Here is a 13,873-nt window from a genome sequence, read left to right as displayed (position 1 = left end):
ATGACTGCATAGCCCAGCAAAAGAAAAATACCGCCATTAGACATGGACGCAACCAAACATCGAGGTTCGCCCTGGAATCTTTTAACATAAACACCCAACTATCATTAAATCAAGGAAAGGGGGCCCTGTAGTAGCCCCCAATCAGAGGCAAAAGCAATTTTTAAACAAAAGATGTGAGTAGCAATAGGTTTAGAAGACCATTGCCTCGGGGCGACCAGAAAAGATATTTTCTATAGCATCCCGTAATTCAAACTCCTCCAGAACAGCGCCAAAACTGTGTTCACGAGGATCAGCATACCGAGGTAATATTGAGAGAATATCAATTCCCAACACGGAGTTGAAGAGGAGGGAAAGATAAAAAACTTACCCGTAACACCTGACTTTTCGCAGCAACTCCTCGGAAAGCTTTTCAAAATCGCCCGCATCCAGCTCGGCGAACCTGGAATGAGACAAAACCATCCCCCACGCCATGACTGGAGTGATTTCGCCGTCCAGGTTGAGCTTCCGGCTGAGGTCCAGGAGCGTGGACAAGTCGGCTTTGGTGAGCTCCCACGTGCCTTGACCTAGCGCGTGAAACTCGCCGCCGTGGTCGTGCGTGTGCGCGTTGCCGAAGGGGGTTTCCGATGTCAGGTCTTGAAAGGGGGCGGGAGGGCAAGATGCCATGAGGGCGTGGCCGCACGGTGCGCCGTCGGCGTCGCTCGCTCTGTCAACCAAGAATGGCATGTGTGCCATGCAAGGTTTTTCGAGCCTACAATGATCCCTCGACAAAAAGTCGCAACCGTTAGCATACCGGCCCTTGCGCATCAAGCCCCCGACAGTGTTGGCTCGCGCTGTGCTGTGAAGTGGCAACCTCGATCGAGGGTCACTGCGGGGGAGGTGAAAGATATGCCTTCGAGGAGGAGTTCTCGTACGTTAACACGAAGTCAATACCAGCCTGCTCAAGATCAGCCCCGCTCCCGGCAGGCGACTGCTGGCGATTGTCCGGTGACATTGACATGGAGGTTGTGTGAGACGTTGCAACAGGCGAGAAGCCGCTTGAGGATCCGGGCGCGTAGCTAATGCCAGAGGCACTTACACTCATCGCCTGCGCAGCACTGCTTGCCGAATCGTCCACTCTTGGTAGCTGAATGCCCCTCTGGACAAGGACCTCCTTGAGCTGCTTGTTCTCATCGGCCAGTTTCTGTTTGTCCTGTGAGATTGTGCTAAAGACTTCCTTCAATCTAAGGACTTCGTCTTCTAATGCCTTGATGTACAGTTCCTTTCTCTCGCGGTGGGTACTAGATATGACCAACGGCTCGTTAGATTTTGCTACGCTCTCACTACGTCGCATATTGTTGCGCAGATGCTTACCGCTGAGCCTGTCGATTAAGTTCTTGCCGCCTGGTCAAGGCGGGCTTGCTGTCGGGCTTCGGTCCACGGCGTTTGGGAGGATTTCCAGCTATTCAAGGAGGGGAGTAGTAATCAGCGGCCGCTCTTCGCAAGAGTGTAAAGTTCGTGACATGTCGCGAGTACTTACTGCGAGTGACCTTTTTATCTGATGACAGGTTCTTGAAGAAGTTGAGGTTCAGAGAGCCGAGGACGCCCTTGTCGGCGCCCTCGGTAGAGGCCCGAGAGGTGCCTCCTTCGAGCTGGTCGGGGGATAGCGACGACGACATGGCGACTCGCGATGCGGATGAATTGTGAACGAGGAGTAAATCCGATTGTACGGTCGCTGGCGCGAGGGATGCTAAAATATTCGCCGGCTGTGAACGGATAAGCCACTGTGCGACGTGAGATTCGGACGAGCTCGCAGCCACAGTGTGGCAAAATCACAGCCCGCCAGAAGCAATTGGATTTAGGGAGCGGAGGCGTACTGTCAAGCGGTGCCCAGACGTCAATGTCGGAACAGATGAGAGAAGGATGCTGTAGAAAGCCAGTTGTTGATGGTTTCAAAGGCAGCGTTCACGGTCCGATAGGGTGATAAGGCGAGGCAGGGGTGAGCTTCCCGCATCCACAGGAGAAGAGGAGTTGTTACTATTACTCGGACTAGAGCAATAGAATGTCTGGGGTTGCTGCAGTCGGAGTTTGTCTGAGAGCGGTTCGGGTCGGCGAGTCGAGTCGAGACGAGCTGGGTAGCGACGCAACAGCAACTCTAACCAGGTAGTCGGAAGCAGGTAATAAGTATTTGCAAGAAATAATACAGAAACAGGGAGAAAGTAGCAGCAACTGTGAGGTAGTATCTGAACGGTTCAATTCCCGACAATCGGGTTTTGGCCTGCTTCGAGGGTCCGGACTTAAATGCAGCGGGATAATGGAGAATAGGAGCACAGATGCAAACGTGCGAGGCACAGCGGGGTTCTTGTGTCCCACGGGGGCTGCGAGGGCCCTGAAAGACGGGCTGGTCGGGGAGCCTTTAGCGGTGCTTGGCCCGGAAGTGCAGGCAAAATTAGGCGAGTCAGTGGAGCGTTCGGCAGAACTATCTTACATCAATCCAGCTCGTTCATCCAATGGTTGGCTCCCCAATCCGGCGGAACAGGTTGCGAGTTGGGTCAGAGAGAAAATTGGATGAAATTGAATTGAATTGAAGCAGCGGAAGCAGAAGCACAGCAGCCCAATATTTGTTCCGAATCACGGGAAATTGCACGGATCCATGTCTCGGGTCGCGCAGATCAGAGGAGGGGAGTTGAGCAATAAGACTTTGTGTAAGGAGTAGGAGGTGGGAGCCCGCGGGCGGTGCGACTTGAACTTGGCCATACAGTAATCGTACATGTACATCCCAGCGTCGGTACCGAGTACATCCATGGCGCATGCAAAGAGGGAAATTCACAGCCAGAATGGATTACGAGGTGGCAGAACAACATGTACAGGAAACATTGGAACTCTGACTTCAAGCTCCTCCTTCTCAACTCCGTTTCTCAAATCATGGCGCCCCCGAGTCGCAAATCCGAAGAGCGAAGCAAGGCCGCCAAGCACCAAAGCCACCTCTTGCGTCAGTCCTCCAGCAGGCGTAAACTGTCGCTTTGGCCAAAGTTGAGACCGCGCGTGAACGGGTTGCAACGCTAAGAAACCGCACTCTTTTAAAGCGCCAATGAGCTCGCAGCTGCTTGCTTACGATGGCCAAGTGCCGAACATTGAGCATCCATTACTAATGGGCACAATGTCATGCTACCACAGCAGTCCGTAAGCACCAGCGTGTGGACTCCGTACTGAGTACGACGAGATATGGGGCAGAGCGAGTGATACAAGGCGCCGGCCAATTTAATGTGTGGCGGGCTGCAAATGCAAGAAGAAAAAGTTGAAACATTGCACATGAGAGCACTGCAGTGATCTCACCATTCAAGAGTAACCTATGAAGCAAGTGGCCTGATATCGTAAAAGCCATGTACTTGGCAGGCAAAATTACTAAGACAGACGGTGAGGCTCCTGGAAATGAATAGTAGCCCTGGAACACGATAGTAGAGAGAGGGATCAATGTCTAGAAATGCCTAGAAACGTAGTGGGCTGTGAAGACGAAAGACTGGCAGGTAGGTTTATCATCAAAGACTAATACTTGGATATAGCACTGCCTTGGTGGTTAACGGACAGGAATGTACTGCTTCATTCTATTTTGTCCGATAGAAGCTGTTTCCTCGGAAATGCTGTGGCGTTGGGTGGACAGCATAGGACGAAACGGGCGCTGGCTGGCTCAGCTGAGAAGCTCAAGCCTCGAATTCTCTCTCAGAGCTCCTCTCCTAGGTGGATTGTAATCTACACCTGAAGCAAGCTCCATGTACCCTTTTCAGCACTGTATGAGGCGCTCACTCTACGACCTCCTACTTTGAGTCCTGAATAGCTGCCGTCTCAATCATTCGAAACCCAACAAAAGACGAGCATGGCGTCATGTGAGCCGACAGTCTGACCACCAGCTATAATCAGGCCGTCTTAAAAGGCAATCCCGACTCCCAATTGCGAGAGATTTCCTGCATCAGACAGAGTGCTTATAGTGGCACTGGCTGTGCTACGAGAGGTACTGCCACTTCAATCCTTCCAATAAGAGGCTCCAGGCGTACATGTACATACCGGACTTGCTTGTGTTCGGACGGGATGCCAGGCCCTTCGCATAGGTCCCTGATAACACATGTCCGCGGCATTCTGCTGACGGCGCCTTGGTTCCTGTATCTGTTCCTGGCAGATGTGGCCCTGTCGCTACTACTACCACTCAAACCGTTGGCTCCCGAGCTCGTCTACAACCTCTCGTCTCGCCTGGCCGGCTCGGTGTGGTCGTGGCTTCAGTTCATCTTCCAGCGAGTCAATGGCGCCAGGATTGTCTGTTCCGGCGATGAGCTGCCCCCCGGCGAATCGGCCATTGTCGTCGCCAATCACCGGGCGTGGTCAGACTTCTATATGATCCAAGCCCTGGCAATACGCTCGGGCATGCTGGGCCGGTGCCGCTACTTCGCCAAGCGCCAGCTGCGGTTCGTGCCCTTCCTTGGCTGGGGTCTCTGGGCCATGGGTATGCCCATGGTGAGCCGTAGCTGGCGCAAGGACAAATCGGGGCTCGACCGTGCCTTTGCCGGGCTCGTTTCCAGGAGGCTTCCAACTTGTAAGTGGCTCCCGTCCCGTCATTTCCTCATGCACGAAATCCGTGTACCATGTATGACAGTATGAGTATGAGTGCCTGACAAGATGTCATCACCGTAGGGCTCATCAGCTTCAGCGAGGCCACTCGCTTCAGCCCGCGCAAGTATCAAGAGTCGCAGGCGTGGTGTAAGAAGACCGATCGCCCCCATCCCATGCATCTCCTGTATCCCCGCACCAAGGGCTTCATCACCACGGTCCAACACCTCCGCGAGGCACCACACATCAAGGCTGTGTACGACGTGACCATCTTGTACCGGCGAGGCAGTGATTTCCAGGAGGTGCCAACCATGTGGGACACCCTGAGCATCCCGAAGCTGAGCAAGGAGGCCGGATACGCATTTCACGTGCACACTCGCAGATTTCCAATTGAGACGTTGCCTTACACGGATGCTGAGCTGGCCAGATGGCTGGAGCAGCGATGGATTGAAAAGGGAGAGTGGCTCGAAGCTCAGAGACAGAAGTGTCTAGCCCGCAAGGAAGGGCCCTGTTGAATTTCAATGCCTTCTCCTCTTCTCCAAGTACATACTTCTCCGTACATATAGCACCTTATCACTCATGCTCATGCTGTTACTAGACTGCATATTTCTTCTTACCCGGTGCAGACAGGGTACAGGGCATGACTACTATTCTCGGGTTTGCCCCTACTGGCTTTATTTCCGCCTTTCAAGAGATAGTATCGTATACCTACATCTTACTAGAAAGGCCACCCGCTGCAGAAGAAGACGGTGATAAGCAGCTTGCTTCTCCTCGCAGCAGGGACCCTAAGGCTGACAACCTTGAAATTTCGGGAGTTCGGAGTTGTCTTTGAACAAAGAATAGCATCAATCAGTATAATTAACACTTCCATCAACTGCACGAATACATGGATCCGGACGCAAATAAGCTGCAAGCGCAGCGGGCAGAGCTAATTATATCATTGCGTATTGGCTCCAAGTTGGGTTGAAAAGATAGTGTAATCGGCTCCTGTGATGTGCATCCCAGACAGCGCCACAGCCCCTTCGAGATGCATCCATTCTTCTGCAGAGCTTAGCACGGTGCGAATGCTGCTTGCTATTCCTAGTGCTTCATCCCTCCACTGGGCTTTCGTTCCCTCTTCGCCGTTCTCCTCTCATTCCCGCCGCCGCTCGCTGCAGCGCTAGCGTCCAAGTGGGAGGTGTGAAGTGGCAGATGAGAGGCCATTGAGCTTGTCGAGAGCTGGAGCTAGAGCTTGTCGACGTGCCCATCACACCGTCGGAACAAGTGGGAGCGAGAGAAGAGCGAGGAAGTGAGGGCGAGGAGGGTACCCCAAAAAAGCCCAAAACGCAAAATGCGGAGGAGAGGGGACGAAGCCAATGATCCCAAGTCCAGGCCATTGATCCCAAGCCCAAGCCAATTGTGCCGATCTGGGCGCCAACAGCCAGTTTCCCCTTCTCTGGTTTGTCTGCTTCATCGCTCTCGTTGGTCCTACCAAAGCTTGTAACGCATGCAAAACGAGGGCGTTGATGGTGCAACCGTTCTAGAGCATTTCTCTCCGAATGCACCCAAGCCTTATCGCCACTTCTTTCTGATGGCATGCCGTTGCCATCACAACACAACCACGCATGTCTAGTCCAAGTTCTTGACACCCACAGGATCAGGATGTCGACTAGACTTGGGGTAGTTGACCTAGTGATGCTTGCTTGCACCGCACTTCACACGGGCAATGAGATCAGAAGCTTGTTAGTGCTGGATGTACAGTGTCGATTGAAGACCAGCCGGCAATTCACCCACGCAAGACTCAAGCCCAACCCACGCCCATTGCTGCCGTTAATAATGTCATTACTCTATCTGATCCAAAGCACCGCTTACGGGACGTGGCGTGGTCGCAGCAACCATGTGCCGTGCCGTGCCAATCAGCCCGTCCTTTGACAGGCAGGCATTATCATGCAGCGATATGAGAGAGCGGGCGTTGTTTAGAGGGGGAAAACCCTGAAGCGGCTTTTTTCTTTTTTTCCTATCAATCAAATCTTTCCTCCTGAGCGCCAGTGTGTTTCGAAGCTCCAGGTCCTGGGCTGCCTTGTTTCACAGCACGGGGGGTTAAAGGGCCTGAGAGCCTATCCAAGGCCGCTAAAGCCCGCCAAGCGTCTCCCCCCCGTCGGCCTTGCTGGTGTAGCGCCCAGCGCCTGGCTGCGCTATAACCTGCGCTGTTGCCAGCAGAGTTTAGAGGCGGCTTGAGAGGGTTGGATCAGGCGGGTAAAAGAGCAGAGGAGATGGTGTGCCGTGATTGGCCCACGGGCTCTAGCCCCCCGCTTAATGTGTCATGGGGGGGGAAGGACGCGATGCTCCAGAAGTACTCCGTACCTGTGCGATTAACAATTGAGCCATCGTGAAACGAGTGAGCTGACTGGCATCCAACAAGAGTTTCTGTCTGCGTGGTGCTTCGCCAGCGATTGTTGCTTCTGGGCAATCCCGTCGCCGATTCAACGTCTGTCGTTTAGCAGCTTCTGCCAAAGGCCGCCTGCTGAGTACTGAGAGTCGGCTGCCGGGCTCGTTCTGGCTGTTGCGTCCGCCTGGGCCGTGGGATTGCTCGCAGGGCATCCGATTGTTTTTTTTTTTTTTCCCTTCGTCAGCCCTCCTCCTCGACCTGGGGCCCTGCCTACCTACCCTGTTGCCAGATATACGACGCTTCGCCAGCGAGAGAAAAGAGAAAAAAGACGACAACGAGAGCGACAGCTGTGACCCTACGCTGGCCGTCTTCCGTCATGTATCCGAGCTTCATGGGTCTGTAGTTCTGGCCGCCTCGCCAGACCCCCGAGTCTCTCGACGAACAAACCCCAGCTCCCCCACCATCACCGCCGTGAACAGCCGCTCTCTGCAACGGGCGCTGCCTCCTCCTCGTCGCCATGGACAAGCCGTCCACTCCCGCCGTCGCCTCGCTGGCCCCGCCGGCCGTCTCGTCGCTGCGAGCTCAGCAGACGACGGCCATGGAGAGATCCATCAGCCAGGACATCCGGGAAGAGCGAGAGGAACTGCGAGAGGCGGCCGAGCAGACGCTGAATGCCATTGCATACCTTAACCTCGACGGCACCATCAAGTGGGTTAGCCCTTCTTGGACCGATGTCGTTGGCACAAAGGTCGAATCCGTCGAAGGCGTCCCCATTTCCGACTTGATAGCCAGCGAGAACAAGTCCATCTTTACCGATGTAGTTGAGTCGATGAAGAGGGACGACTCCAAGAGCCACAGGGTTCGCTTCTCTGTTGTATTGGGCCCTCTGTCAAAGTTACGCTCGTTGGACAGCCTTTCGGCTCTCGATCCATCACAAGTCCCACAAACGGAGGTGGCCGATCTCGAGGCACAGGGTATCATGGTGTACGACAGTGCCTCGGGCGGTGAAAGCCATGTAGGTTCTTCTCGACTTTGGGCAGGTGAACGGGAGATTCGACGATTGAATCTACTCCCGGCCCTTGATTCTCTCTATTTACTAACCAGTGAATGATTTAGACAATGTGGATGATTCGTCCGTGGATACCACACGAAGTTCAAATCGATCTCCCCGCCGTGATTGTCGACTCCCTAGGCTCGGGAGTCGAAATCCTCGCCGGTATCCTCACCCGCATAGCAGAAGCTGCAAGCGAAGAATCAGAAGGACCAGAACCTCCGCCTCCAGTTCTCTGCCGCATTTGCGAACGTCAGATACCGCCCTGGTGGTTCGAAAAGCACACGGACCTGTGTCTCCAAGAGCACCATGCCGAAATGGATGTGCAAATGGCTCAGGAGAGCCTGAGTGAGCATAGAAATCACATTGTCAAGGTCCTTGACGCTCTAGAATCACGCAAGAGCCGATCATTGACTGGCGGCGACTCGCCCAATCTTCCCGTCGCCGAATACAAAGGCCAGCCCATTGGCCCTCCGCCATCGGCACAGTCGTCCCCCGGGACTTCGCTCGCTCGCTCACGAGAAAGACCGGGCGGGTTTGGACACGCCAGAGCCCGTTCCTTTGCCATTCGTCGACCACAAGCACGTATCGTTGAGCTCCTGTTGGATCTATGCGATACTGCCATCGAAATCAGCTGCCCGGGTATCAAGGAGAGCTCTTCGCAGCATGGCAACTGGGAACTGCGCACCCAATCACCTCAGTCGGAATCGAGAATCTCGCAAGTGCTCCAGTGGCAGTCGCCAAGCTCCAACACTCTCGAACAAGAACAAGGTCTGGCATTGCTCTGCGAAGATACTGAAAAGGTGGCTCGAGCCAAGGTGGATGCTGTCTTCCGCCATCGGCAGATTATTGAATATGCGGAGCGAATTCGCATCGAGTTTGCGGTTCTCGTACAAGACTGTATTGATGAGGCGACCAGAAAAGCCGCTCGCATTGCCGAGGGTCGGTTTAGTGATTCCACCGAAGACGAGCTTGATGAGTCGGAAGCATACACAGAAGACATCGAAGTGAGGAGTGAAACCACCGAGCCGACAAGCCACGCCGGCGAAGAGCATTTTGATCACTCCATTACCAGCCCTTCTGCCCTGGCTGCAGCACTTCGTCAGGTCGACATGTCCGGGGGACTTGGACGATCTCGCCCTACATCGTTTGTGGGATCTACTAGATCCAGTAGTCCTAGAGAATGCCCAACTCCTCGATCTCATCCGGGTGGGTTGAGCATTCTGAGCCAATCTCGAGATTCACGCCGAGGGTCAACCCTCCCTCTCGAGAGCGACATTGGCGAGAGTGAGGGAAGCCTACGATCATCATCGGTAGCCTCGCGAGGGCACAACAGGACTGAATCGCCCATCTCTGAATTTGGCGATCTAAGACGTGCAGCGAGCTCCAGGAGGCACAGGCGGAGCTTAGTGATCCCGGAGACAGCTTCTCCCCGACGGCAAGAATCCCCGTCACGGATGATGACGCAGCCATCCTCTCCTCTGAGGATCAAGGCTCGGGTGCTGCCTCAAGCGCACGAGTCAATCATTTCCCCCGAGGCATCACCAATGTTTCCTAGTAGCGAATTCAGCTCCCCCATTACTCATCCGTCTAGACATCACAGGAGACAATCTTCAGCCGCAATATCTGACTTCGTCATGAAGCCGCCGCCATCTCCACGTCTCAATGCTGGAAATCAGCCGCCGCCGCAGCCCCGATCGTCGCAGCCGTCGATCAAAGACTTCGAGATTATCAAGCCCATAAGTAAAGGAGCCTTTGGCAGCGTCTATCTCTCGAAAAAGAAATCTACTGGAGAGTATTTCGCCATCAAGGTGCTGAAAAAGGCCGACATGGTTGCCAAAAACCAGGTCGGAAATGTCAAGGCGGAGCGTGCTATTATGATGTGGCAAGGACAGAGCGAATTCGTTGCGAAGCTGTACTGGACATTTTCTAGCAAAGATTACCTATATCTTGTCATGGAGTATCTCAACGGAGGCGATTGCGCTTCCCTCATCAAGGTGCTGGGCGGTCTTCCTGAAGACTGGGTCAAAAAGTATCTTGGAGAAGTTGTCTTGGGCGTGGAGCATCTTCATGAGAGAGGGGTCATCCATCGAGACCTCAAGCCCGATAATCTGTTGATCGATCAAAAGGGCCATCTGAAGCTGACTGATTTCGGACTTTCGCGCATGGGTTTAGTAGGTCGACAGAAGAGAGCGTTGAACAGTGACGCAGATTCTACTCCAGACCTGCTCAAGCAGGGACCATTTGTTCGTTCTACGTCTATGGCATCCTCACGATCAACATCGCTCGATATTCAGGGTCAAACTTATTCTCCCAGCGCAACACCACAGATGACGCCGGATGTCGGGAGCATTGGCCAGCCGTCGTACTTCAGTCTTGGCCCTGCTCAGTCTGACCCACGCCGCATTTCGAATAGCCATCGAAGCGACAGCGGTGGAAGCGAGACGCTGAGCCGCATGATCACCACATTCTCCATCCATGACTCCGACTCGGGTTCTCAGCCTGCAAGCGCTAGGATGTTCCTGGATGAGGACGCTGTAATTCACGGATCACCAGATCTGGCACCATATTCAACCACCAGAACTAGCATGGACAGCCACGGTCGAAACTCTCACCCGCCGCCAAACATGATACCACCTCCCATGGCATTGTTTGATCCCGAAGATACAAACAGGCGCTTCGTCGGAACTCCAGATTATCTAGCCCCAGAAACGATCAAGGGAGACAAGCAAGATGAGACGAGTGATTGGTGGTCTGTCGGATGCATCATGTTTGAGTTTCTTTACGGCATCCCACCATTCCACGCCGGCGAAGCCGAGCAGGTTTTCGAGAACATCTTGGCACGCAAGATTCAGTGGCCAGATGATGCAGACTGTGAGCCAGTGTCTGATGAGGCCAAAGATTTGATCAACAAGCTGTTATGCATGGACCCCCCGCAACGTTTGGGTTCCAACCGTGAAGAAAAATTCGCTTCTGGTGGTGAGGAGATACGAAGCCATCCTTGGTTTGCAGGAGTCAACTGGGAAACCTTGTTGGAAGATGAGGCTCAGTTCGTCCCTCAGCCGGAGAACCCAGAAGATACCGAATACTTTGATTCGAGAGGCGCTGTCCTTCAATCATTCGTAGAGGAGATGGAGGACCAAATGTCGCCGCAATCTTCCACTACTGGGTCCACTGACTATCCAGATAGGCCGCACGACGCCCTTTCGCGAGTCCGTTCGCAAGTAAACCAAGCGGGTAGGAAGCTGATGCCACTACACATTCCCCCTCACGTGCGAGACCTCAAATCACGGAGGCTGAGCGAGCCAATTGCTGCCGATGACTTTGGTAGCTTCTCTTTCAAGAACCTGCCTGTATTGGAAAAGGCAAACAAGGACGTGATCCAGAAGCTTAGGGCAGAGGCCCTGGCAGTCCAAAGCAAGCAGTCAGCCGTTAGTCCCGGAGGGCTTGGAGGGCTTGGAGGTGTACCATCTCCAGCACCGTCGCTTGAAGGCAGCCCCGTGGTATCAACCCATATTCAAAGAACCTTGTCCAACGCAAAGGCTCGCCCGCAATCCCCATCAGGCTTAAGCCTCGCGAATGCGTCTCCCAACAGGATTTCGCAGGTCTCGCAGCCTTCACAGCCCTCATCTCCTTTGCTGGTCTCTTTCACGGCAGCCGGACAAGTACCATCAGATGGCCGTAGGAAGGCATCAAGTAACTCATCCAGCTTGTCGTACCAATCATCATCTTCTCTGCAGCCAAATTCCGCCTTTGAGATACCAAAAGTTCCCCCTAGCCTGCAGAGAGCTGCAACATCCGCATCTGCATCGCCGATTAAACCCCGTAATGGAAACGCGGTACCACCTCCGCTTGCGTTGTCTCCAGGAAAGGTGTTGGCAACGCCGGTCCGGCAGGGAAGCACATCTTCGACAAGCCGGTCGAGGTCCCTCACTGTGGGATCGCAGGAAGCCAGCCCCATAGCAACAGACATGCTCCAGCATCACCACCGGAATCGTCGAAGTCAAGTGTTTGACATGTCGCCTTCATCCTCAGACAACGAAGGAGACAAGCATAACGCTCTCTTGAGGGTCCAGCGGCGTCGGCAAAGCTCACGACGGCTCTCTCAGATTGCTTTTGACAACGGACCGACATTCCGGCCCTTGGACGTGCTCATCTGTGAAGATCATCCCGTGTCTCGGATGGTGATGGAGAAACTCCTTGAGAAGCTACGCTGCCGCACCATTTCCGTAGCTAACGGATCGGAAGCAGTGCGATATTCGATGAGCGAGATCAAGTTTGACATCATCTTCCTCGAATACCGACTTCCACAGATCAATGGAGCCGACGTGGCTCGCATGATACGAGAGACCAAGAATGCCAACTCGCACACCCCCATCGTAGCTATTACGGCGTATCTAAAGGAACTGCAGGCGCCGCACTACTTTGACTCCCTGATTGAGAAACCCATCAGCTCATCAAAACTAACAGAGGTGCTTCGGAGCCTCTGCCAGTGGCAGCCCGAATCCCCGCACAGGCCGGCTATTCCCTCCATGCCGCAAACCATTCCGCTTAACCTGAGGAGAGCTCACCCCCCTCGTCCAATCGATGACAGTCCAACGTCGAGCATCTCTGCGTTTACGGGCCGCCATGCATCGGCGATGGTGTCAAGCCGGGAAGATTCCATCACATCTAGTATGTTTGGGGATTCGGAGTCTTACACTACGGATGAGATCCCGGTCGTCATCAGCCGCAAGGCAACCGGTGATTGGGGGGATGACAGCGGTGGCCTTGGAATCACCGACATGGACGCAGCAGCTGGGCTTGATAATTCACCTAAGAGCATACCCTTGCTCCTGTGCCAGCAGTCGGCGCCAGCACACCTAGAAGTCATGTCACGCGGTCTTGATAACCGACTCAAGGTTAGGCAGGACATTTTTGACAAGAAGCCCTCGGAGGGCACCGAGTCCGCGGACGACGAAGATGAAGAGCTTGATGGTAGGAGAGACATGCAGCTGAGACGGGGGAGCAAGGCTGTGATTGGAAAGGGCTCATTACCGAGCTCGAAGCTTGGTATTGAGATGATGCGAGCGGATAGCCATGACAGCGTCACACTGTCAGATAGCACATCAGAAGCTGTGACGCAGGTAGCAACAACACCTTCACTTGAGTTGGAGAGACAATTAGTCGGTATGCCACCAGACATAGCGGCAGCACTGAGCACGCCAAACAAGACTGGGGCCGGGGCCGATTTGGAAGGCATGCTGGGCCCTGGGAGCACCGAGGCGACACCAAGACCACCCGTAGCCGGGACAGATACAGATCGGACTGACAGCGGGGGTTCGGTGGTGAGAATTCAACTTGAAGGAGACGACTCAACCCCAAGGGCCTTGGGCAAACAGGCATGATGAATTAGGCCTCGCTTTTTACGATTTTTTTCATTTTATTCGTTTCACTCATTTACTATCCCTTTTTTGCCTTCTACTCAAACACCCTTTTATTTCTCGTTTTCTCCCTGGCTTGCTGGAGGAAAAAAGCTTCGCCTATTTTCAAGCCCCCTTTTTTTCTACACTTACGAAAATATTCGTTGCTCGGGACGAGTTGAAAAAAAGAAAGTTATTTTTTTCCTTTTTTGTACGAACACAGCAGCGAGGCGTTACATGGGACATGACGACTCGAGACGAAATGCAAAACAGAGCGATAGCATGCATGCTTACTCAGATGAAATGGATGCGATGGAGATGAAACTGGGCAGACGGAATTGATACAACGAGCCTCGCTATCATCTTTTTTATGGAACATTTGCTCTGAAAGAGCCAAAGGGATGGCCTTTTTTATTACTCGGGGTAGTTTGATGATTTTGGTCTGCTGGGGTTTTCGTCATGGCCGGTATTTTAGTT

At 53.7% G+C, this 13,873-nt stretch overlaps 3 protein-coding genes across 3 annotated transcripts; 2 read left to right on the top strand and 1 right to left on the bottom strand.

The window, feature by feature from the left end:
* Positions 1 to 189: 189 nt before the first annotated feature.
* On the bottom strand, positions 190 to 1,655 carry T069G_05208 (bZIP transcription factor domain-containing protein; the record flags this gene model as incomplete). The annotated part of the gene is made up of 5 exons (XM_056172418.1): positions 190 to 274; positions 368 to 748; positions 912 to 1,277; positions 1,351 to 1,438; positions 1,517 to 1,655. The coding sequence occupies 5 exons, from the start codon at positions 1,653 to 1,655 to the stop codon at positions 190 to 192; spliced, it is 1,059 nt and encodes a 352-aa protein (XP_056029276.1).
* A 2,407-nt stretch (positions 1,656 to 4,062) lies between these two features.
* Positions 4,063 to 5,090, top strand: T069G_05207 (acyltransferase domain-containing protein; the record flags this gene model as incomplete). The annotated part of the gene is made up of 2 exons (XM_056172417.1): positions 4,063 to 4,561; positions 4,660 to 5,090. 2 exons carry the CDS (start codon positions 4,063 to 4,065, stop codon positions 5,088 to 5,090), a joined length of 930 nt encoding a protein of 309 aa, XP_056029275.1.
* Positions 5,091 to 7,460: 2,370 nt separating this feature from the next.
* On the top strand, positions 7,461 to 13,381 carry T069G_05206 (protein kinase domain-containing protein; the record flags this gene model as incomplete). Its single annotated transcript, XM_056172416.1, has 5 exons — positions 7,461 to 7,958; positions 8,060 to 8,342; positions 8,385 to 11,411; positions 11,472 to 11,819; positions 11,862 to 13,381. 5 exons carry the CDS (start codon positions 7,461 to 7,463, stop codon positions 13,379 to 13,381), a joined length of 5,676 nt encoding a protein of 1,891 aa, XP_056029274.1.
* Positions 13,382 to 13,873: the final 492 nt, after the last annotated feature.

Source organism: Trichoderma breve, chromosome 3, assembly GCF_028502605.1.
Source record: "Trichoderma breve strain T069 chromosome 3, whole genome shotgun sequence".
NCBI lineage: Eukaryota > Fungi > Ascomycota > Sordariomycetes > Hypocreales > Hypocreaceae > Trichoderma > Trichoderma breve.
The sequence above is the reverse complement of the archived record's forward strand: the minus strand, read 5'-3'. Positions and strand labels throughout refer to the sequence as shown.